This window comes from Ranitomeya variabilis, chromosome 2, assembly GCF_051348905.1.
Source record: "Ranitomeya variabilis isolate aRanVar5 chromosome 2, aRanVar5.hap1, whole genome shotgun sequence".
Classification (NCBI taxonomy): Eukaryota; Metazoa; Chordata; class Amphibia; order Anura; family Dendrobatidae; genus Ranitomeya; species Ranitomeya variabilis.
In genome coordinates this window covers 1,028,831,808-1,028,851,666 of record NC_135233.1, presented here as the reverse complement: position 1 = coordinate 1,028,851,666, position 19,859 = coordinate 1,028,831,808, and the positions used below count along the sequence as shown (strand labels likewise).

The 19,859-nt window shown below is 44.0% G+C and overlaps 1 protein-coding gene across 1 annotated transcript in view; it reads right to left on the bottom strand.

Moving 5' to 3' along the window:
- Positions 1–19,609, bottom strand: part of COLEC11 (collectin subfamily member 11) — a 39,838-nt gene extending 20,229 nt beyond the window's left edge. Inside the window, exon 1 of the mRNA XM_077293040.1 lies at positions 19,331–19,609. Coding sequence (XP_077149155.1) covers positions 19,331–19,460 — 130 coding nt within the window. The 5' untranslated portion in view covers positions 19,461–19,609. The remainder of the gene's footprint in view (positions 1–19,330) is intronic.
- Between the last annotated feature and the right edge of the window lie 250 nt (positions 19,610–19,859).

The window sequence follows — 19,859 nt, the reverse complement described above, 5'->3', positions numbered from 1 at the left end:
GCCATATACCAGGATGGAGGGCCATATACCAGGATGGAGGAACATATACCAGGATGGAGGAACATATACTAGGATGGAGGGACATATACCGTGATGGAGGGGCCATATACCAGGATGGAGGGCCATATACCAGGATGGAAGGGCCATATACCAGGATGGAAGGGCCATATACCTGGATGGAAGGGCCATATACCAGGATGGAGGGCCATATACCAGGATGGAGGAACATATACCAGGATGGAGGAACATATACTAGGATGGAGGGACATATACCAGGATGGAGGGGCCATATACCAGGATGGAGGGCCATATACCAGGATGGAAGGGCCATATACCAGGATGGAAGGGCCATATACCAGGATGGAAGGGCCATATACCAGGATAGAAGGGCCATATACCAGGATAGAAGGGCCATATACCAGGATGGAGGGCCATATACCAGGATGGAGGAACATATACTAGGATGGAGGGACATATACCAGGATGGAGGGGCCATATACCAGGATGGAGGGGCCATATACCAGGATGGAGGGGCCATATACCAGGATGGAGGGCCATATACCAGGATGGAGGGCCATATACCAGGATGGAAGGGCCATATACCAGGATGGAAGGGCCATATACTAGGTTGGAGGGACATATACCAGGATGGGGGCCATATACCAGGATGGAGGGCCATATACCAGGATGGAGGGACATATACCAGGATGGAGCGACATATATCAGGATGGAGGGACATATACCAGGATGGAGGGACATATACAAGGATGGAGGGACACATACAAGGATGGAGGGACATATACCAGGATGGAGGGACATATACCAGGATGGAGGGACGTATACCAGGATGGAGGGCCATATACCAGGATGGAGGTTATATACCAGGGTGGAGGTCCATATACCAGGATGGGGCCATATACCATGATGGGGACTATATACCAGGATTAGGACATATACCAGAATGGGGTCCATATACAAGGATGAGGACATATTCCAGAATGGGGGGCCATATACCAGAATGGAGGGGCCATATACCAGGATGGAGGGACATATACCAAGATGGAGAGACATACACCAGGATGGGGGCCATATACCAGGATGGAGAAACATATACCAGGATGAGGACATATACCAGAATGGGAGTCATGTACCAGGATGGAGGGACATATACCAGAAAAGGGGCCATATTCCAGGATGAGGACATATACCAGGATAGGGCCATATACCAGGATGAGGGAACATATACCAGGATGCACTATATGGGACCATTACATTGTGGAGCACTATATGAGGCCATTATACTGTGGGGCACTGTATTAGGCCATTATACTATGGGGGCACTGTATTAGGTCATTATACTATGGGGCACTATATGGAGCCATTATACTTTGGGGCACTATATGGGGCCATCATACTGTGGGGCACTGTATGGGGCCATTATACTGAGAGGCACTGCATGAGGCCATTATATCATGAAGCACTGTATGAGGCCATTATACTGTGAGGCACTATATGGGGCCATTATACTGTGGAGCATTGTATGAGGCCATTATACTGTGGGGCACTATATGGGGCCACTGTACTGTGGGGAACTATATGGGACCATTATTCTTTGGGGAACTATATGCGGCCATTATACTGTGGAGCACTATATGCGGCCATTATACTGTGGAGCACTATATGAGGCCATTATACTGTGGAGCACTATATAGGGCCATTTTACAGATTGCTCCACGATTCTGATGTGCAGTGTAGTTACTGGCATCACTCTTCATCACAGCCTATAGTGCTTGGTTCTCTGAACGAGGCTCCATAGCCTTTGGATGTCGGATTCAAAAATTGTAATGGGAACACGATGGACTACGTTGGACCTGCACGGGAACTTTTTGTTTTCTAATAAATCGGTGAATGAGGGACAGCATCTTGTCTTTATTTCACTCGTATTATTTTTTTCAGGTTTCTATTTGTGAAGAACGGTGTATTCTCAGGATTACTGTGGACCGGCATGGGTTTTGTTTTTTTGTTTTTTCAAAAATAAATTGATGGACCAGGGAATGTGTCGGGAGTGTTTTTTTTTAAATAAAATTTATTTTTCTGTTTTCTGACTGTGTGCTTTTCTTTCATTATTGGGTTTGTAATGTTCTTCCCATGTTATAATTACCTAATTGTAATGCCTTCTAAGTTGTTTTTTTTCTTATTTCATGTCCATAGAAGATCTGAGGTTTGGAACAACCTCCTTGCCAAGTTCCTTTAAAAACTGCCTACAAGTTGTACCTAGAAATCATGCTTTGATGCTGTTTTGAGTGCAAATAATGGTCATGCCAAATATTGATAAGATTTCGATTTCGATTTCCCATTTGTTCATTCACTTTGTTAATTGATAACAATAAACTATTAGCACTTCTGTTTTTAAAGCATTTTTACATTGCTTGTACCACCACAGTGATGTATATGATGTACAGTATATATATATATATATATATATATATATATATATATATATACATACATATCACAACTTAAAAAAAGTGTTTATACAACCCCTGGCAAAAATTATGGAATCACTGGCTTTGGAGGATGTTCTGTTGTGAATTCCGTTCTCGGGCTCGCTCCTGTGCTCATGAGTGGTATTGTGTGAGTTCTGTTCTTGGGCTCCCTCTGGTGGCCTTTAGCGCTTACTGCGGGTCTGTAACTGGAATCCAGCTGCCTCGTTTTCTGCTAGTCTGGCTTCTATTTAACTCCACCTGGACCTTCACTTTTTGCCTGCTGTCGTTGTATTCAGTACTGGTTCTGATCTCTCTGGACTTTCCTTGTGACCTGTCTCCTCCTGAGAAGCTAAGTCTTGCTAGTTCATCTTTGCTCATTATTTCCTTGAAAATGTTTCTCTGTATATGATGAGTTCTGTCCAGCTTGCTTATATGTAATATTTTTGCTTGCTGGAAGTCCTGGGGTGCAGAGTTGCGCCCCTCACATCGTGAGTCGGTGTGGGGGTTCTTGTAATCTCTGTGTGGATTATTTTTGATAGCATTTTATACTGACCGCACAGATCCCTTGCTATCGTCTGACTATTTAGTGTTAGCGGGCCTCATTTGCTAAAAACCTGTTTTCATTTCTACGTTTGTGTTTTCCCCTTAACTCACCGTTATTATTTGTGGGGGGCTGTCTAAACCTTGGGGTGATTTCTCTGAGGCAAGTGAGGCTTTGCTTTCTCTCTAGGGGTAGCTAGTTTCTCAGGCTGTGAAGAGGCGTCTAGGATTTTAGGTAACGCTCCACGGCTGCCTATAGTGTGTATTGATAGGATCAGGGTTGCGGTTAGTATAGCTCCCACATCCCCAGAGCTTGTCCTAAGGATTTCTGTTACTTAGCAGGTCAGTTTGCAATCCTTGCCACCAGGATCATAACAGTACAGCAGGCCGTAAAAGAGTTAATGCATCACAAAAGAGGGATAAGAGAGATCATGAGTTCATTTTTTTTTTCCTCTGCAGTGTGTCTAGCCTCTCTCCTCCCCTTAATCTCTGGGTGGTTCAGAATTCAGCTGCAGACATGGACATTCAGAGTCTGTCCTCTAGTCTGGATCATCTCACTGCAAGGGTACAAGGTATCCAGGATTATGTAGTTCACAGTCCTATGTCAGAGCCTAAAATACCAATTACTGAGTTATTCTCTGGAGATAGATCTAGGTTTTTGAATTTCAAAAATAATTGCAAATTATTCCTTTCTCTGAGACCTCGTTCCTCTGGTGACCCTGTTCAGCAAGTTAAAATTATTATTTCTTTGTTACGTGGTGACCCTCAAGATTGGGCATTCCCTCTGCCGCCAGGAGATCCTGCATTACTAAATGTGGATGCGTTTTTTCTGGCGCTTGGATTGCTTTATGAGGAACCTAATCTAATAGACCAGGCAGAAAAGGTTTTGCTGGCTCTCTCTCAGGGTCTGGATGAAGCAGAGGTTTACTGTCAGAAGTTTAGGAAATGGTCGGTGCTCACTCAGTGGAATGAGTGCGCCCTGGCAGCAATTTTCAGAAAAGGTCTTTCTGAAGCCGTTAAGGATGTTATTCCCCACGCCTGCGGGTCTGAATGAGTCAATGTCGTTGGCCATTCAGATTGATCGGCGTTTGCGGGAGCGCAAACCTGTGCACCATCTGGCGGTATTTTCTGAGCAGAAGCCTGAGTCTATGCAATATGACAGGATTCTGACCAGAATTGAACGGCAGAATCATAGACGTCAGAATGGGTTGTGCTTTTACTGTGGTGATTCTACTCATGTTATCTCTGATTGTTCCAAGCGCACAAATAGGTTCGCTAAATCTGTCACCATTGGTACTGTACAGCCCAAATTCATTTTGTCTGTTACTTTGATTTGCTCCCTGTCATCCTACTCAGTTATGGCTTTTGTGGATTCAGTTGCTGCCCTGAATTGATGGATTTGTCATTTGCCAGGCGCTGTGGTTTTATCTTGGAGCCTTTGCAATTTCCTATTCCACTAAAGGGAATTGATGCTACGCCATTGGCCAAGAATAAGCCTCAGTACTGGACTCAAGTGACCATGTGCATGACTCCTGCACATCAGGAGGTGATTCGTTTTCTTGTGTTACATAATTTGCATGACGTTGTCATGTTGGGTCTGCCATGGCTGCAGGCTCATAATCCAGTCCTGGATTGGAAAGCAATGTCTGTGTCAAGTTGGGGTTGCCAGGGGATTCATGGCAATGGTCCTTTGGTGTCAATTGCTGCTTCTACTCCTTCTGAAGTCCCTGAATTTTTGTCGGACTACCAGGATGTATTTGATGAGCCCAAATCCAGTGCCCTACCTCCTCATAGGGATTGTGATTGTGCTATAAATTTGATTCCTGGTAGTAAGTTCCCTAAGGGACGACTTTTCAATTTATCTGTACCAGAACATACTGCTATGCGGAGTTATATAAAGGAGTCTCTGGAGAAGGGGCATATTTGCCCGTCCTCGTCCCCTTTGGGTGCGGGGTAGTGTTGAGCATTCCGATACCGCAAGTATCGGGTATCGGCCGATACTTGCGGGTATCGGAATTCCGATACCGAGATCCGATACTTTTGTGGTATCGGGTATCGGTATCGAAACAACATTAATGTGTAAAATAAAGAATTAAAATAAAAAATATTGCTATACTCACCTCTCCGATGCAGCCTGGACCTCACCGAGGGAACTGGCAGCGTTCTTTGCTTAAAATGCAGAATTCGGCATTCAGGACCTGAAATTACGTCACGGCTTGCTGTGATTGGTCGCGTCGCGGTCACATGGGCGGCACGCAACCAATCACAAGCCGTGACATAATTTTAAAAATGGGCGCGTTTCCTGCCTCCCGTGACGTCACGGCTTGTTCACAAGCCGGAACGTAATTTTAAAATCCTGAATGCCTAGAATTAGGCAGTCAGGACCTGAAAATTACGTCACGGCTTGCTGTGATTGGTCGCGTTGCGGCCACATGGGCGGCACGCAACCAATCAGAAGCCGTGACGTCACGGAAGGAAGTAAACGCGTGCATTTTAAGCAAAGAACACTGCCGGTTCCCTCGGTGAGGTCCAGGCTGCGTCGGAGAGGTGAGTATAGCAATATTTTTTATTTTAATTCTTTATTTTACACATTAATATGGATCCCAGGGCCTGAAGGAGAGTTTCCTCTCCTTCAGACCCTGGGAACCATCAGGAATACCGTCCGATACTTGAGTCCCATTGACTTGTATTGGTATCGGGTATCGGTATCGGATTAGATCTGATACTTTGCCGGTATCGGCCGATACTTTCCGATACCGATACTTTCAAGTATCGGACGGTATCGCTCAACACTAGTGCGGGGTTCTTTTTTTGTGGCCAAGAAGGATGGTTCTCTGAGACCTTGTATAGATTATCGCCTTCTAAATAACATCACGGTCAAATTTCAGTATCCTTTGACATTGCTGTCTGATCTATTTGCTCGGATTAAGGGGGCTAGTTGGTTCACCAAGATAGATCTTCGAGGAGCTTATAATCTTGTGCGTATAAAACAGGGCGATGAATGGAAAACGGCATTTAATACGCCCGAAGGCCATTTTGAGTACTTGGTGATGCCTTTTGGGCTCTCTAATGCCCCTTCCGTGTTTCAGTCCTTCATGCACGACATCTTCCGAGAGTATCTGGATAGATTTATGATTGTGTACCTGGATGATATTTTGGTAATTTCTGACGATTGGGAATCCCATGTGAAGCAGGTCAGGATGGTATTTCAGGTCCTGCGTGCCAATGCCTTATTTGTGAAGGGCTCTAAATGTCTCTTCGGAGTTCAGAAGGTTTCCTTTTTGGGCTTTATTTTTTCTCCTTCCACTATTGAGATGGATCCAGTTAAGGTCCAGGCTATTTATGACTGGACTCAACCTACATCAGTGAAGAGTCTTCAGAAGTTCTTGGGCTTTGCTAATTTTTACCATCGCTTCATCACTAATTTCTCTAGTGTGGTTAAGCCTTTGACGGATTTGACCAAGAAGGGTTCTGATGTGACCAATTGGTCTCCTGCGGCCGTGGAGGCCTTTCAGGAGCTGAAACGTCGGTTTTCTTCGGCTCCTGTCTTGCGTCAGCCGGATGTCTCTCTCCCTTTCCAGGTCGAGGTTGATGCCTCTGAGATAGGAGCAGGGGCTGTCTTGTCGCAGAAAAACTCTGATGGCTCTATGATGAGGCCATGTGCTTTCTTTTCAGGAAAGTTTTCGCCTGCAAAGCGGAATTATGATGTTGGTAATCGGGAGTTGTTGGCAATGAAGTGGGCATTTGAGGAGTGGCGACATTGGCTTCAGGGGGCCAAACATCGTGTGGTGGTCTTGACGGATCACAAGAATTTGACTTATCTCGAGTCTGCCAAACGGTTAAATCCTAGACAGGCTCGATGGTCGCTGTTTTTCTCCCGTTTCAATTTCGTGGTTTCATACCTTCCGGGTTCGAAGAACGTGAAGGCTGATGCCCTTTCTAGGAGTTTTGTGCCTGACTCTCCGGGAGTTTCTGAACCGACTGGTATCCTCAGAGAGGGGGTGATTCTGTCTGCCATCTCCCCTGATTTGCGGCTGGTGCTGCAGGAATTTCAGGCCAATAAACCTGACCGTTGTCCACCGGAGAGACAGTTTGTCCCGGATAGATGGACCAGTAGAGTTATTTCCGAGGTTCATTCTTCGGTGTTGACGGGTCACCCTGGAATTTTTGGTACCAGGGATTTGGTGGCTAGGTCCTTTTGGTGGCCGTCCTTGTCGCGGGATGTGCGTTCCTTTGTGCAGTCCTGTGGGATTTGTGCTCGGGCCAAGCCTTGCTGTTCTCGTGCCAGTGGTTTGCTTTTGCCTTTGCCTGTCCCAAAGAGGCCTTGGACGCATATTTCCATGGATTTTATTTCGGATCTTCCAGTCTCTCAGAGGATGTCTGTCATCTGGGTGGTTTGTGATCGTTTTTCTAAAATGGTCCATTTGGTGCCCTTGCCTAAGCTGCCTTCCTCCTCCGATTTGGTGCCGCTGTTTTTTCAGAATGTGGTTCGTTTGCATGGGATCCCGGAGAACATTGTGTCTGACAGAGGATCCCAGTTTGTGTCCAGATTTTGGCGGTCCTATTGTGCTAAGATGGGCATTGATTTGTTGTTTTCGTCGGCCTTCCATCCTCAGACGAATGGCCAAACTGAACGAACTAATCAGACCTTGGAAACTTATCTGAGATGTTTTGTTTCGGCTGATCAGGATGATTGGGTGACCTTTTTGCCATTGGCTGAGTTCGCTCTCAATAATCGGGCTAGTTCTGCTACTTTGGTTTCACCTTTTTTTTGCAATTCTGGTTTTCATCCTCGTTTTTCCTCAGGTCAGGTTGAGCCTTTGGACTGTCCTGGGGTGGATTCTGTGGTGGATAGGTTGCAACAGATTTGGAACCACGTAGTGGACAATTTGACGTTGTCACAAGAGAAGGCTCAGCGCTTTGCTAACCGCCGTCGCTGTGTGGGTCCCCGACTTCGTGTGGGGGATTTGGTATGGCTGTCTTCTCGTTTCGTTCCTATGAAGGTTTCCTCTCCTAAGTTCAAGCCTCGTTTCATCGGTCCTTATAAGATTTTAGAAATCCTTAACCCCATTTCATTTGGACCTCCCAGCATCGTTTGCCATTCATAATGTGTTCCATAGGTCATTATTGCGGAGGTATGTGGTGCCTGTGGTTCCTTCTGTTGGGGGCTCTGGTGAGGGGGCTTCGGCCTGGGGGCTCTGGTGAGGGTTCGGTGACCCCTCCTCAAGGGGGGGGTACTGTTGTGAATTCCGTTCTCGGGCTCGCTCCTGTGGTCATGAGTGGTATTGTGTGAGTTCTGTTCTTGGGCTCCCTCTGGTGGCCTTTAGCGCTTACTGCGGGTCTGTAACTGGAATCCAGCTGCCTCGTTTTCTGCTAGTCTGGCTTCTATTTAACTCCACCTGGACCTTCACTTTTTGCCTGCTGTCGTATTCAGTACTGGTTCTGATCTCTCTGGACTTTCCTTGTGACCTGTCTCCTCCTGAGAAGCTAAGTCTTGCTAGTTCATCTTTGCTCATTATTTCCTTGAAAATGTTTCTCTGTATATGATGAGTTCTGTCCAGCTTGCTTATATGTAATATTTTTGCTTGCTGGAAGTTCTGGGGTGCAGAGTTGCGCCCCTCACATCGTGAGTCGGTGTGGGGGTTCTTGTAATCTCTGCGTGGATTATTTTTTATAGCATTTTATACTGACCGCACAGATCCCTTGCTATCTTCTGACTATTTAGTGTTAGCGGGCCTCATTTGCTAAAAACCTGTTTTCATTTCTACGTTTGTGTTTTCCCCTTAACTCACCGTTATTATTTGTGGGGGGCTGTCTAAACTTTGGGGTGATTTCTCTGAGGCAAGTGAGGCTTTGCTTTCTCTCTAGGGGTAGCTAGTTTCTCAGGCTGTGAAGAGGCGTCTAGGATTTTAGGTAACGCTCCACGGCTGCCTATATTGTGTATTGATAGGATCAGGGTTGCGGTTAGTATAGCTCCCACATCCCCAGAGCTTGTCCTAAGGATTTCTGTTACTTAGCAGGTCAGTTTGCGATCCTTGCCACCAGGATCATAACAATGTTCATTCAGTTGTTTAATTTTATAGAAAAAAAGCAGATCACAGACATGGCACAAAACTAAAGTCATTTCAAATGGCAACTTTCTGGCTTTAAAAAACACTAAAAGAAATCAAGAACAAAAAATGTGGTAGTCAGTAATGTTTACTTTTTTTATCCAAGCATAAGGGAAAAATTATGGAATCACACAATTCTGAGGAAAAAATTATGGAATCACCCTGTAAATTTTCATTCCCCAAAATAACACCTGCATCAAGTTAGATCTGCTCATTAGTCTGCATCTAAAAAGGAGTGATCACACCTTGGAGAGCTGTTGCACCAAATGGACTGACATGAATCATGGCTCCAACACAAGAGATGTCAATTGAAACAAAGGAGAGGATTATTAAACTCTTAAAAGAGGGTAAATCATCAGGCAATGTTGCAAAAGATGATGGTTGTTCACAGTCAGCTGTGTCTACAATCTGCACCAAATACAAACAACATGGGAAGGTTGTTAACCCCTTCATGACCCAGCCTATTTTGGCCTTAATGACCTTGCCGTTTTTTTTGCAATTCTGACCAGTGTCCCTTTATGAGGTAATAACTCAGGAACGCTTCAACGGATCCTAGCAATTCTGTTTTTTCGTGACATATTGGGCTTCATGTTAGTGGTAAATTTAGGTCGATAATTTCTGAGTTTATTTGTGAAAAAAAAACGGAAATTTGGCGAAAATTTTGAAAATTTCGCAATTTTCACATTTTTTTATTCTGTTAAACCACAGAGTTATGTGACACAAAATAGTTAATAAATAACATTTCCCACATGTCTACTTTACATCAGCACAATTTTGGAAATAATTTTTTTTTTTGCTAGGAAGTTATAAGGGTTAAAATTTGACCAGTGATTTCTCATTTTTACAACAAAATTTACAAAACCATTTTTTTTAGGGACCACCTCACATTTGAAGTCATTTTGAGGGTTCTATATGGCTGAAAATACCCAAAAGTGACACCATTCTAAAAACTGCACCCCTCAAGGTGCTCAAAACCCTTTAAACTTTATTAACCCTTCAGGTGTTTCACAGCAGCAGAAGCAACATGGAAGTAAAAAATGAACATTTAACTTTTTAGTCACAAAAATGATCTTTTAGCAACATTTTTTTTATTTTCCCAAGGGTAAAACGAGAAACTGGACCACGGACGTTGTTGTCCAATTTGTCCTGAGTACGCTGATACCTCATATGTGGGGGTAAACCACTGTTTGGGCGCACGGCAGGGCTCGGAAGGGAAGGAGCGCCATTTGACTTTTTGAATGAAAAATTGGCTCCAATCTTTAGCGGACACCATGTCGCGTTTGGAGAGCCCCCGTGTGCCTAAACATTGGAGCCCCCCCACAAGTGACCCCATTTTGGAAACTAGACCCCCCAAGGAACTTATCTAGAAGCATAGTGAGCACTTTAAACCCCCAGGTGCTTCACAAATTGATCCGTAAAAATGAAAAAGTACTTTTTTTCACAAAAAAAATTCTATTAGCCTCAATTTTTTCATTTTCACATGGGCAACAGGATAAAATGGATCCTAAATTTTGTTGGGCAATTTCTCTTGAGTACACCAATACCTCAAATGTGGGGGTAAACCACTGTTTGGCCACATGGTAAGGCTCGGAAGGGAAGGAGCGCCATTTGACTTTTTGAATGAAAAATTATCTCCATCGTTAGCGGACACCATGTCGCGTTTGGAAAGCCCCTGTGTGCCTAAACATTGGAGCTCCTCCACAAGTGACCCCATTTTGGAAACTAGACCCCCCCCAAGGAACTCATCTAGAGGCATAGTGAGCACTTTAAACCCCCAGGTGCTTCACAAATTGATCCGCAAAAATGAAAAAGTACTTTTTTTTCACACAAAATTTCTATTAGCCTCAATTCTTTCATTTTCACATGGGCAACAGGATAAAATGGATCCTAAAATTTGTTGGGCAATTTCTCCTGAGTATGCGGATACCTCATATGTGGGGGTAAACCACTGTTTGGGTGCACGGCAAGGCTCGGAAGGGGAGGCGTGCCATTTGACTTTTTGAATGGAAAATTAGCTCCAATCGTTAGCGGACACCATGTCGCGTTTGGAGAGCCCCTGTGTGCCTAAACATTGGAGCTCCCCTACAAGTGACCCCATTTTGGAAACTAGACCCCCCAAGGAACTTATCTAGATGCATAGTGAGCACTTATAACCCCCAGGTGCTTCACAGAAGTTAATAACGCAGAGCTGTGAAAATAAAAAAATAATTTTTCTTTCCTCAAAAATGATTTTTAGCCCAGAATTTTTTATTTTCCCAAGGGTAATAGGAGAAATTGGACCCCAAATGTTGTTGTCCAGTTTGTCCTGAGTACGATGATACCCCATATGTGGGGGTAAACCACTGTTTGGGCACACGGCAGGGCTCGGAAGGGAAGGCACGCCATTTGGCTTTTTGAATGGAAAATTAGCTCCAATCATTAGCGGACACCATGTCGCGTTTGGAGAGCCCCTGTGTGCCTAAACATTGGAGCTCCCGCACAAGTGACCCCATTTTGGAAACTAGACCTCCCAAGGAACTAATCTAGATGTGTGGTGAGCACTTTGAACCCCCAAGTGCTTCACAGAAGTTTATAACGCAGAGCCATGAAAATAAAAAATAATTTTTCTTTTCTCAAAAATGATTTTTTAGCCCACAATTTTTTATTTTCCCAAGGGTAACAGGAGAAATTGGACCCAAAAAGTTGTTGTCCAGTTTCTCCTGAGTACGCTGATACCCCATATGTGGGGGTAAACCACTGTTTTGGCACACGTCGGGGTTCGGAAGGGAAGTAGTGACGTTTTGAAATGCAGACTTTGATGGAATGCTCTGCGGGCGTCAGGTTGCGTTTGCAGAGCCCCTGATGTGCCTAAACAGTAGGAACTCCCCACAAGTGACTCCATTTTGGAAACTAGACCCCCAAGGGAACTTATCTAGATGTGTGGTGAGCACTTTGAACCCCCAAGTGCTTCACAGAAGCTTATAACGCAGAGCCGTTAAAATAATAAATGTGTTTCCTTTCCTCAAAAATATTTTTTTAGCCCAGAATTTTTTATTTTTGCAAGAGTAACAGGAGAAATTGGACCCAAAAAGTTGTTGTCCAGTTTCTCCTGAGTACGCTGATACCCCATATGTGGGGGTAAACCACTGTTTTGGCACACGTCGGGGTTCGGAAGGGAAGTAGTGACGTTTTGAAATGCAGACTTTGATGGAATGCTCTGCGGGCATCAGGTTGCGTTTGCAGAGCCCCTGATGTGCCTAAACAGTAGGAACTCCCCACAAGTGACTCCATTTTGGAAACTAGACCCCCAAGGGAACTTATCTAGATGTGTGGTGAGCACTTTGAACCCCCAAGTGCTTCACAGAAGTTTATAACGCAGAGCCGTGAAAATAATACATGTGTTTCCTTTCCTCAAAAATATTTTTTTAGCCCAGAATTTTTTATTTTTGCAAGAGTAACAGGAGAAATTGGACCCCAAAAGTTGTTGTCCAGTTTCTCCTGAGTACGCTGATACCCCGTATGTGGGGGTAAACCACTGTTTGGGCACATGCCGGGGCTCGGAAGGGAAGTAGTGACGTTTTGGAATGCAGACTTTGATGGAATGGTCTGCGGGCATCATGTTACGTTTGCAGAGCCCCTGATATGCCTAAACAGTAGAAACCCCCCACAAGTGACCCCATTTTGGAAACTAGACCCCCCAAGGAACTTATCTAGATGTGTGGTGAGCACGTTCAACCCCCAAGTGCTTCACAGAAGTTTACAACGCAGAGCCGTGAAAATAAAAAATCATTTTTCTTTCCTCAAAAAAGATGTTTTAGCAAGCAATTTTTTATTTTCACAAGGGTAACAGGAGAATTTGGACCCCAATATTTGTTGCCCAGTTTGTTGGAAGTACGCTGATACCCCATATGTGGGGGTAAACCACTGTTTGGGCACACGTCAGGGCTCGGAAGGGAAGTAGTGACATTTGAAATGCAGACTTTGATGGAATGGTCTGCGGGCGTCACATTGCATTTGCAGAGCCCCTGATGTGCCTAAACAGTAGAAACACCCCACAAGTAACCCCATTTTGGAAACTAGACCCCCGAAGGAACTTATGTAGATGTGTGGTGAGCACTTTCAACCCCCAAGTGCTTCACAGAAGTTTATAACGCAGAGCCGTGAAAATAAAAAATAATTGTTCTTTCCTCAAAAATTATGTTTTAGCAAGTAATTTTTTATTTTTGCAAGGGTAACAGGAGAAATTGGACCCCAACAGTTGTTGCCCAGTTTGTCCTGAGTACGCTGGTACCCCAAATGTGGGGGTAAACCACTGTTTGGGCGCACGTCGGGGCTTGGAAGGGAGGGAGCACCATTTGACTTTTTAAACGCAAGATTGGCTGGAATCAATGGTGGCGCCATGTTGCGTTTGGAGACCCCCGATGTGCCTAAACAGTGGAAACCCCTCAATTCTAACTTCAACACTAACCCCAACACACCCCTAATCCTAATCCCAACTGTAGCCATAACCCTAATCACAACCCTAACCCCAACACACCCCTAACCACAACCCTAACCGCAACACACCCGTAACCCTAATTCCAACCCTAACCCTAATCCTAACCCTAATCCCAACCGTAACCCTAATCCCAACCCTAACCACAACTGTAACCCCAACACACCCCTAACCCTATCCGTAACCCTAACCACAAGCCTAATCTTAACCCTATTTCAAACCCTAGCCCTAATTCCAACCCTAACTCTAATTCCAACCCTAACCCTAAGGCTATGTGCCCACGTTGCGGATTCGTGTGAGATTTTTCCGCACGATTTTTGAAAAATCTGCAGGTAAAAGGCACTGCGTTTTACCTGCGGATTTACAGCAGATTTCCAGTGTTTTTTTGTGCGGATTTCACCTGCGGATTCCTATTGAGGAACAGGTGTAAAACGCTGCGGAATCCGCACAAAGAATTGACATGCTGCGGAAAATACAATGCAGCGTTTCTGCACGGAATTTTCCGCACCATGGGCACAGCGGATTTGGTTTTCCATAGGTGTACATGGTACTGTAAACCTGATGGAAAACTGCTTCGAATTCGCAGCGGCCAATCCGCTGCGGATCCGCGGCCAATCCGCTGCGGATCCGCGGCCAATCCGCTGCGGATCCGCTGCCAATCTGCTGCGGATCCGCTGTGGATCCGCTGCCAATCCACTGTGGATCCGCGGCCAATCCGCTGCGGATCCGCAGCCAAATCCGCACTGTGTGCACATGCCATAACCCTACCCCTAACCCTACCCGTAACCCTAACCCTAACCCTACCCCTAGTTCTAACCCTAGTTCTAACCCTAGTTCTAACCCTAACCCTAGTGGAAAAAGAAAAAAAAATATTTTCTTTATTTTATTATTGTCCCTTCCTATGGGGGTGATAAAGGGGGGGTTTTATTTTTTTATTTTTTGATCGCTGCGATAGAACCTACCACAGCGATCAAAATGTACTTGTGATGAATCTGCCGGCTGGCAGATTCGGCGAGCGCCCTGCGCATGCGCCCGCCATTTTCCAAGATGGCGGCGCCCATGGAGAAGACGGCCGGACACCGGGAGGGACATCAAAGCTAGGTAAGTATGGGGGGGTGGGATCGGAACACGGGGGGGGGGGATCGGAGGACCGGGGGAGCGGACAAGAGGACCGGGGGAGCGGACAGGAGGGAGGAGGGGAGCGGACAGGAGATCGGGGCAGAAAGGACGACTGGGGGGGCGATCGGTGGCAGTGGGGGGGGGGCAGATCGGGGTCTCCAGCCATGGCAGATGCTATTGCAGCATCGGCCATGGCTGGATTGTAATATTTCACCATTTTCATAGGTGAAATATTACAAATCGCTCTGATTGGCTGTTTCACTTTCAACAGCCAATCAGAGCGATCGTAGCCACGGGGGGGTGAAGCCACCCCCCCTGGGCTGAAGTACCACTCCCCCTGTCTCTGCAGATCGGGTGAAAATGGAGTTAACCCTTTCACCCGATCTGCAAGGACGCGATCTTTCCATGACGCCACATAGGCGTCACAGGTCGGATTGGCACCGACTTTCATGACGCCTACGTGGCGTCAAAGGTCGGGAAGGGGTTAAAGGCAAACATACTGGTAGAGCAAGGAAGACATCAAAGCATCAAGACCGGAAACTTAAAGCAATATGTCTCCAAAACAGGAAATGCACAAGAAAACAAATGAGGAACGAATGGGTGGAAACTGGAGTCAAAGTCTGTGACCGAACTGTAAGAAAGCGCCTAAAGGAAATGGGATTTACATGCAGAAAAGCTAAATGAAACCCATCATCAATACCTAAACAGAAAAAAACAAGGTTACAATGGGCAATCGTGAACTGTGGATGACTGGATGAAAGTCATATTCAGTGATGAATCACGAATCTGCATTGGACAAGGTGATGATGCTGTGACCTTTGTTTGGTGCCGTTCCAATGAGATTTATAAAGATGACTGCCTGAAGAGAACATGCAAATTTCCACAGTCATTGATGATATGGGGCTGCCTGTCAGGTAAAGGCACTGTGGAGATGGCTGTCATTACATCTTCAATAAATGCACAAGTTTATGTTGATATTTTGGACACTTTTCTTATCCCATCAATTGAAAGGATGCTTGGGGATGATGAAATCATTTTTCAGGATGATAATGCATCCTGCCATAGAGCAAAAACTGTGCAAACATTCCTTGATAAAAGACACATAAGGTCAATGTCATGGGCTGCAAATAGTCCGGATCTCAATCCAATTGAAAATCTTTGGTGGAAGTTGAAGAAAATGGTCCATGACAAGGCTCCAACCTGCAAAGCTGATCTGGCAACAGCAATCAGAGAAAGTTGGAGCAGACTGATGAAGAGTCCTGTGTGACACTCATTAAGTCCATGCCTCAGAGACTGCAAGCTGTGATAAAAGCCAGAGGTGGTGCAACAAAATACTAGTGATGTGTTGGAGTGTTTTTTTATTTGTTTGTTTTTCATGATTCCATAATTTTTTCCTCAGAATTGAGTGATTCCATAATTTTTCCTCAGAATTGAGTGATTCCATAATTTTCCCCTATGCTTGGTTAAAAAAGTAACCATTACTGACTACCACATTTTTTGTTCTTGATTTCTTTTAGTGTTTCTTAAAGCCACAAAGTTGCCATATAAAATCCCACACCTCCCTCGGCTCAAGAAATAATTGATAATATCGCCCTTCATAGAGCATACGAACACAAGTTCTCCATTATCAATAATGGCTTCAAAACATTTTCTACCAAATGGTCCCGCTGGTTAGATGTCTTTCCATAATCTAATTGTCTTTACATAGAATATTTTACATGAGTGTACTTAATTATCTTAATTGTTAGATACTCGTTTACAGCTTCTTGATTATGTCTCAATTGGGTATTTGGCATTTAACTGAACACTTGATTACCTGTTCAATGTATTTCATATTTGTCTTCTTACACCCCTTTTCCTCTTCTTTTCCTAGTCCCCCTTGTTCATACTCCCCTCCCCTTCTTCATCCCTTCATTCTCCTTTCCCCTCTAAGTTATCAAACATTTTCAATAAAGATTATTTGAAAAAGAAAGTTGCCATTTGAAATGACTTTAATTTTGTGCCATGTCTGTGATCTGCTTTTTTTCTACAAAATTAAACAACTGAATGAACATCTTCCAAGGCCGTTGATTCCATAATTTTTGCAGGGGTTGTATAAAAACTGATTGATTCCAATGACATGTACATATTTTCTGATATAGAAACAAAGAGGCTAATATTAAAGTGACTTTCTCAACAGTTTTTTGCTATGTAATCTGATAGCAACATGAAATAGCTGGAATCAGGCACACAGCCCCTATGTGTCACTTAATAGGGGGTGTGTTGCTGTTTTAATAAAATCAGTGTTTTATCACCAGGAGATTATCATTACAGGACTAGGTGTCTGGTGCCTCCTAGTCAACTGCTCTGTGTAACCCCGCCCCATCACTGATTAACAGTTTCTGTCAATGTACAGTGTACACAGAAAGCTGCCAATCAGTAGTGTGGGCGGGGCTATATACAACTCAGCATTTGAGCACTGCTAGATCAAAGCAGATAAAACTGTCATCATACCAAAATGACAGCGTGCAGACAAGCAAGTGACACATCGCTGTAATTAGGGTCTCAGGTGTTATCTTCCCTAGCAGAGGATGGAAGTAAACGGTGAATGGAGCTGAACAGCTCAGCTCTGTGCGCTGTGTAGTGGCTGCTCCCATGGACTGGAGCTCAGCTGTCATTCACTTCAATAGGAGCTGAGCTTTATCACCTGAAACCTAAACCCACCACTGCACAGGGTATGAAGCTGTGCTGTTCTGGATCTGTTCGCTGTTTACAGGCAGCTGTGGAGCTAGTAACTTTTTATCATGGGGGACCGGTATCAGGTGTCGGATATTGATGACCTATAGTAAGGTCACACTTCTGTGTTAGTGTAACCATCCAAGAAAAACTGCTTTTTTTTTCTAATCCCTTTGTTTTCACCTAAGCAGGTAGACTGTATGAACTTTTTCATCCATTGACACTTAAAGGGAACCTGTCAGGTCACTTTTAGTAACTAAACTGTCCCCAGTATGTTGTTAGTGATGCGCATGCACATAAACTAGTTTAGTGGAGGGCACCATCAACGATATAGTACAATATTTTTTAAACAAAGTGATCAACCCGAGACGCGTCAATAGCACAGCCAAACACAGAAAAAAAGCGACAAGTCATAAAACAGGGATCACTACAAATGAAAAAATAAATAAACAGTATAGATCATTTTTCTTTAGAATGTACAAACCACACCAATAAGAACACTAGATAAAAATATTCAAAAACAATGTTTCAAAGAAGGAGCCAGAATGAAACACTCGATGTGTGTCGCCACTACTACTACTACTACTACTACTGTCGCTACTGCTACTGACCCCAGAGGAACCACGGCAGTGGCGACTCGCACCGGGTGTTTCATTTTGGCTCCTTATGACAAATTAGATTGGTGAACTGGTCTTGGACTAAGGTCATTCCATTGTGGTAGGTTTTGATGACACTGTTATGTGGCTTTATTGCCAGCTATCACGCTACCATGTGCCCTGATACAGAGGCTCTATATTTTTTCGTCTACCCTCCTTTTTTATCATCTAGTCTTTAGCCAACATTAAGCTAATCACACTGCTTGCATTTTTTGTTGGGGCTCCATTCACACCATTGGGTGTTTTTTTTTGTATTTCTTACGTACCTCCTGTGAATATAACATCAGTTTAGAGTTCATATAACAGAATATATTTTGACATTAATTCAGGAGCTCTGGATTGTTCTAGTCAATATCCCTGTATGTCTCGAGGTAAATGTGCAATATTTGGCAGGATATTATGAAAACCTTATTGTCAATGGGGCCTTTTGGAGCATGATCTGTGTTTCTTTGAAAACATTGTTTTTATCTAGTGTTCTTTTTTGGTGTGGTTTGAACATTCTAAAGAAAAATTATCTATACTGTTTATTTTTTCATTTGTAGTGATCCCTGTTTTATGACGTGTCACTGTTTTCTGTGTTTGAATGCGCATGCGCATGACGAGCTGGGCGACACTGCATAAGAGCAGGATTTTAGAGAAGATTCACGTGACGTTGGCGCATGCAGGAACATCAATCAGATCGCATGGGCATTGACAATATGACGAGGCCATGACTGACAGAAAATGAAGGTACTATATAACTATACAAAGTGATTTTTGAAGATGATTGTCAGCGTTTTGATTGAAAACAACGTATTGCTGATTCACATTGCATCACTAACAACACGCTGGGGACAGTTTAGTTGCTAAAAATGAGGTGACAGGTTCACTTTAATGTATAAATTAAAAATAAATGAAACTATGAAGTACAAAGTCTGTCTTCCTATATAGCCTTTAACGGCTGAATGTGATCCAGAGAAACCGACCTGTTTTTTTTAAACTCTAGTGGTCAGTGTGCCGTCTGAGAAAGCAAAACGAGCACACACAAATGTGTGAATGTATCCTAAGGTTAGGTCATTTATATCGGAAGCCTGATTGAAATTTTGAGCATTTCCCAATACATTTATTTCAATACATTCTTTACTAAATCATTAAATCCTTTAAAGCTTTTTAAACAATAGAAATAACAATTAAACAACAAAGTAACAACAGAAAACAATGAAATAAAAGTTTTTATGTGTGACGATGTACCTTTTAAACCAGGAACGAGGATCTGAACAGAACAGGACTCATCTGTAATGTGCTGACAATAACCAGATCCTGACAATATCAGGAGCAGGAGGTTAATCAGAGTTGTCACAGAAGCCAGAAGACTCTTCATAATGAGGCGTTGTAGGTCATTGACTCCTGCGCACAAGAATGCATAAACACTCAGTGAATTAGGCCTACCACATTGTTACTACAGCCTTTACTGGAAGCTATCTGAATTTTACCGTTAAGGACATGATCATTTATATTTTTATCTGGGGCTCCTTGGTCAACCACATGACTCAGCGTACCACCAGACACACAGGTTCTGACAGCAATGGAGTTATAATAGAAGCTGCTTATACTGTGCACTGTAACTCCCTACATTTAAAAATGAAATCCTGGTGCAAGACCCTTTAGAGACTACTATAAAATTAAGGTGCCCGAAAGTCCTTTACGCAGAGGAGTAGTGTCACAACTCAGTTGTCAGAATACCCGGGACCAGGAACTCCTTCCCTGTCCCTAATGCTAG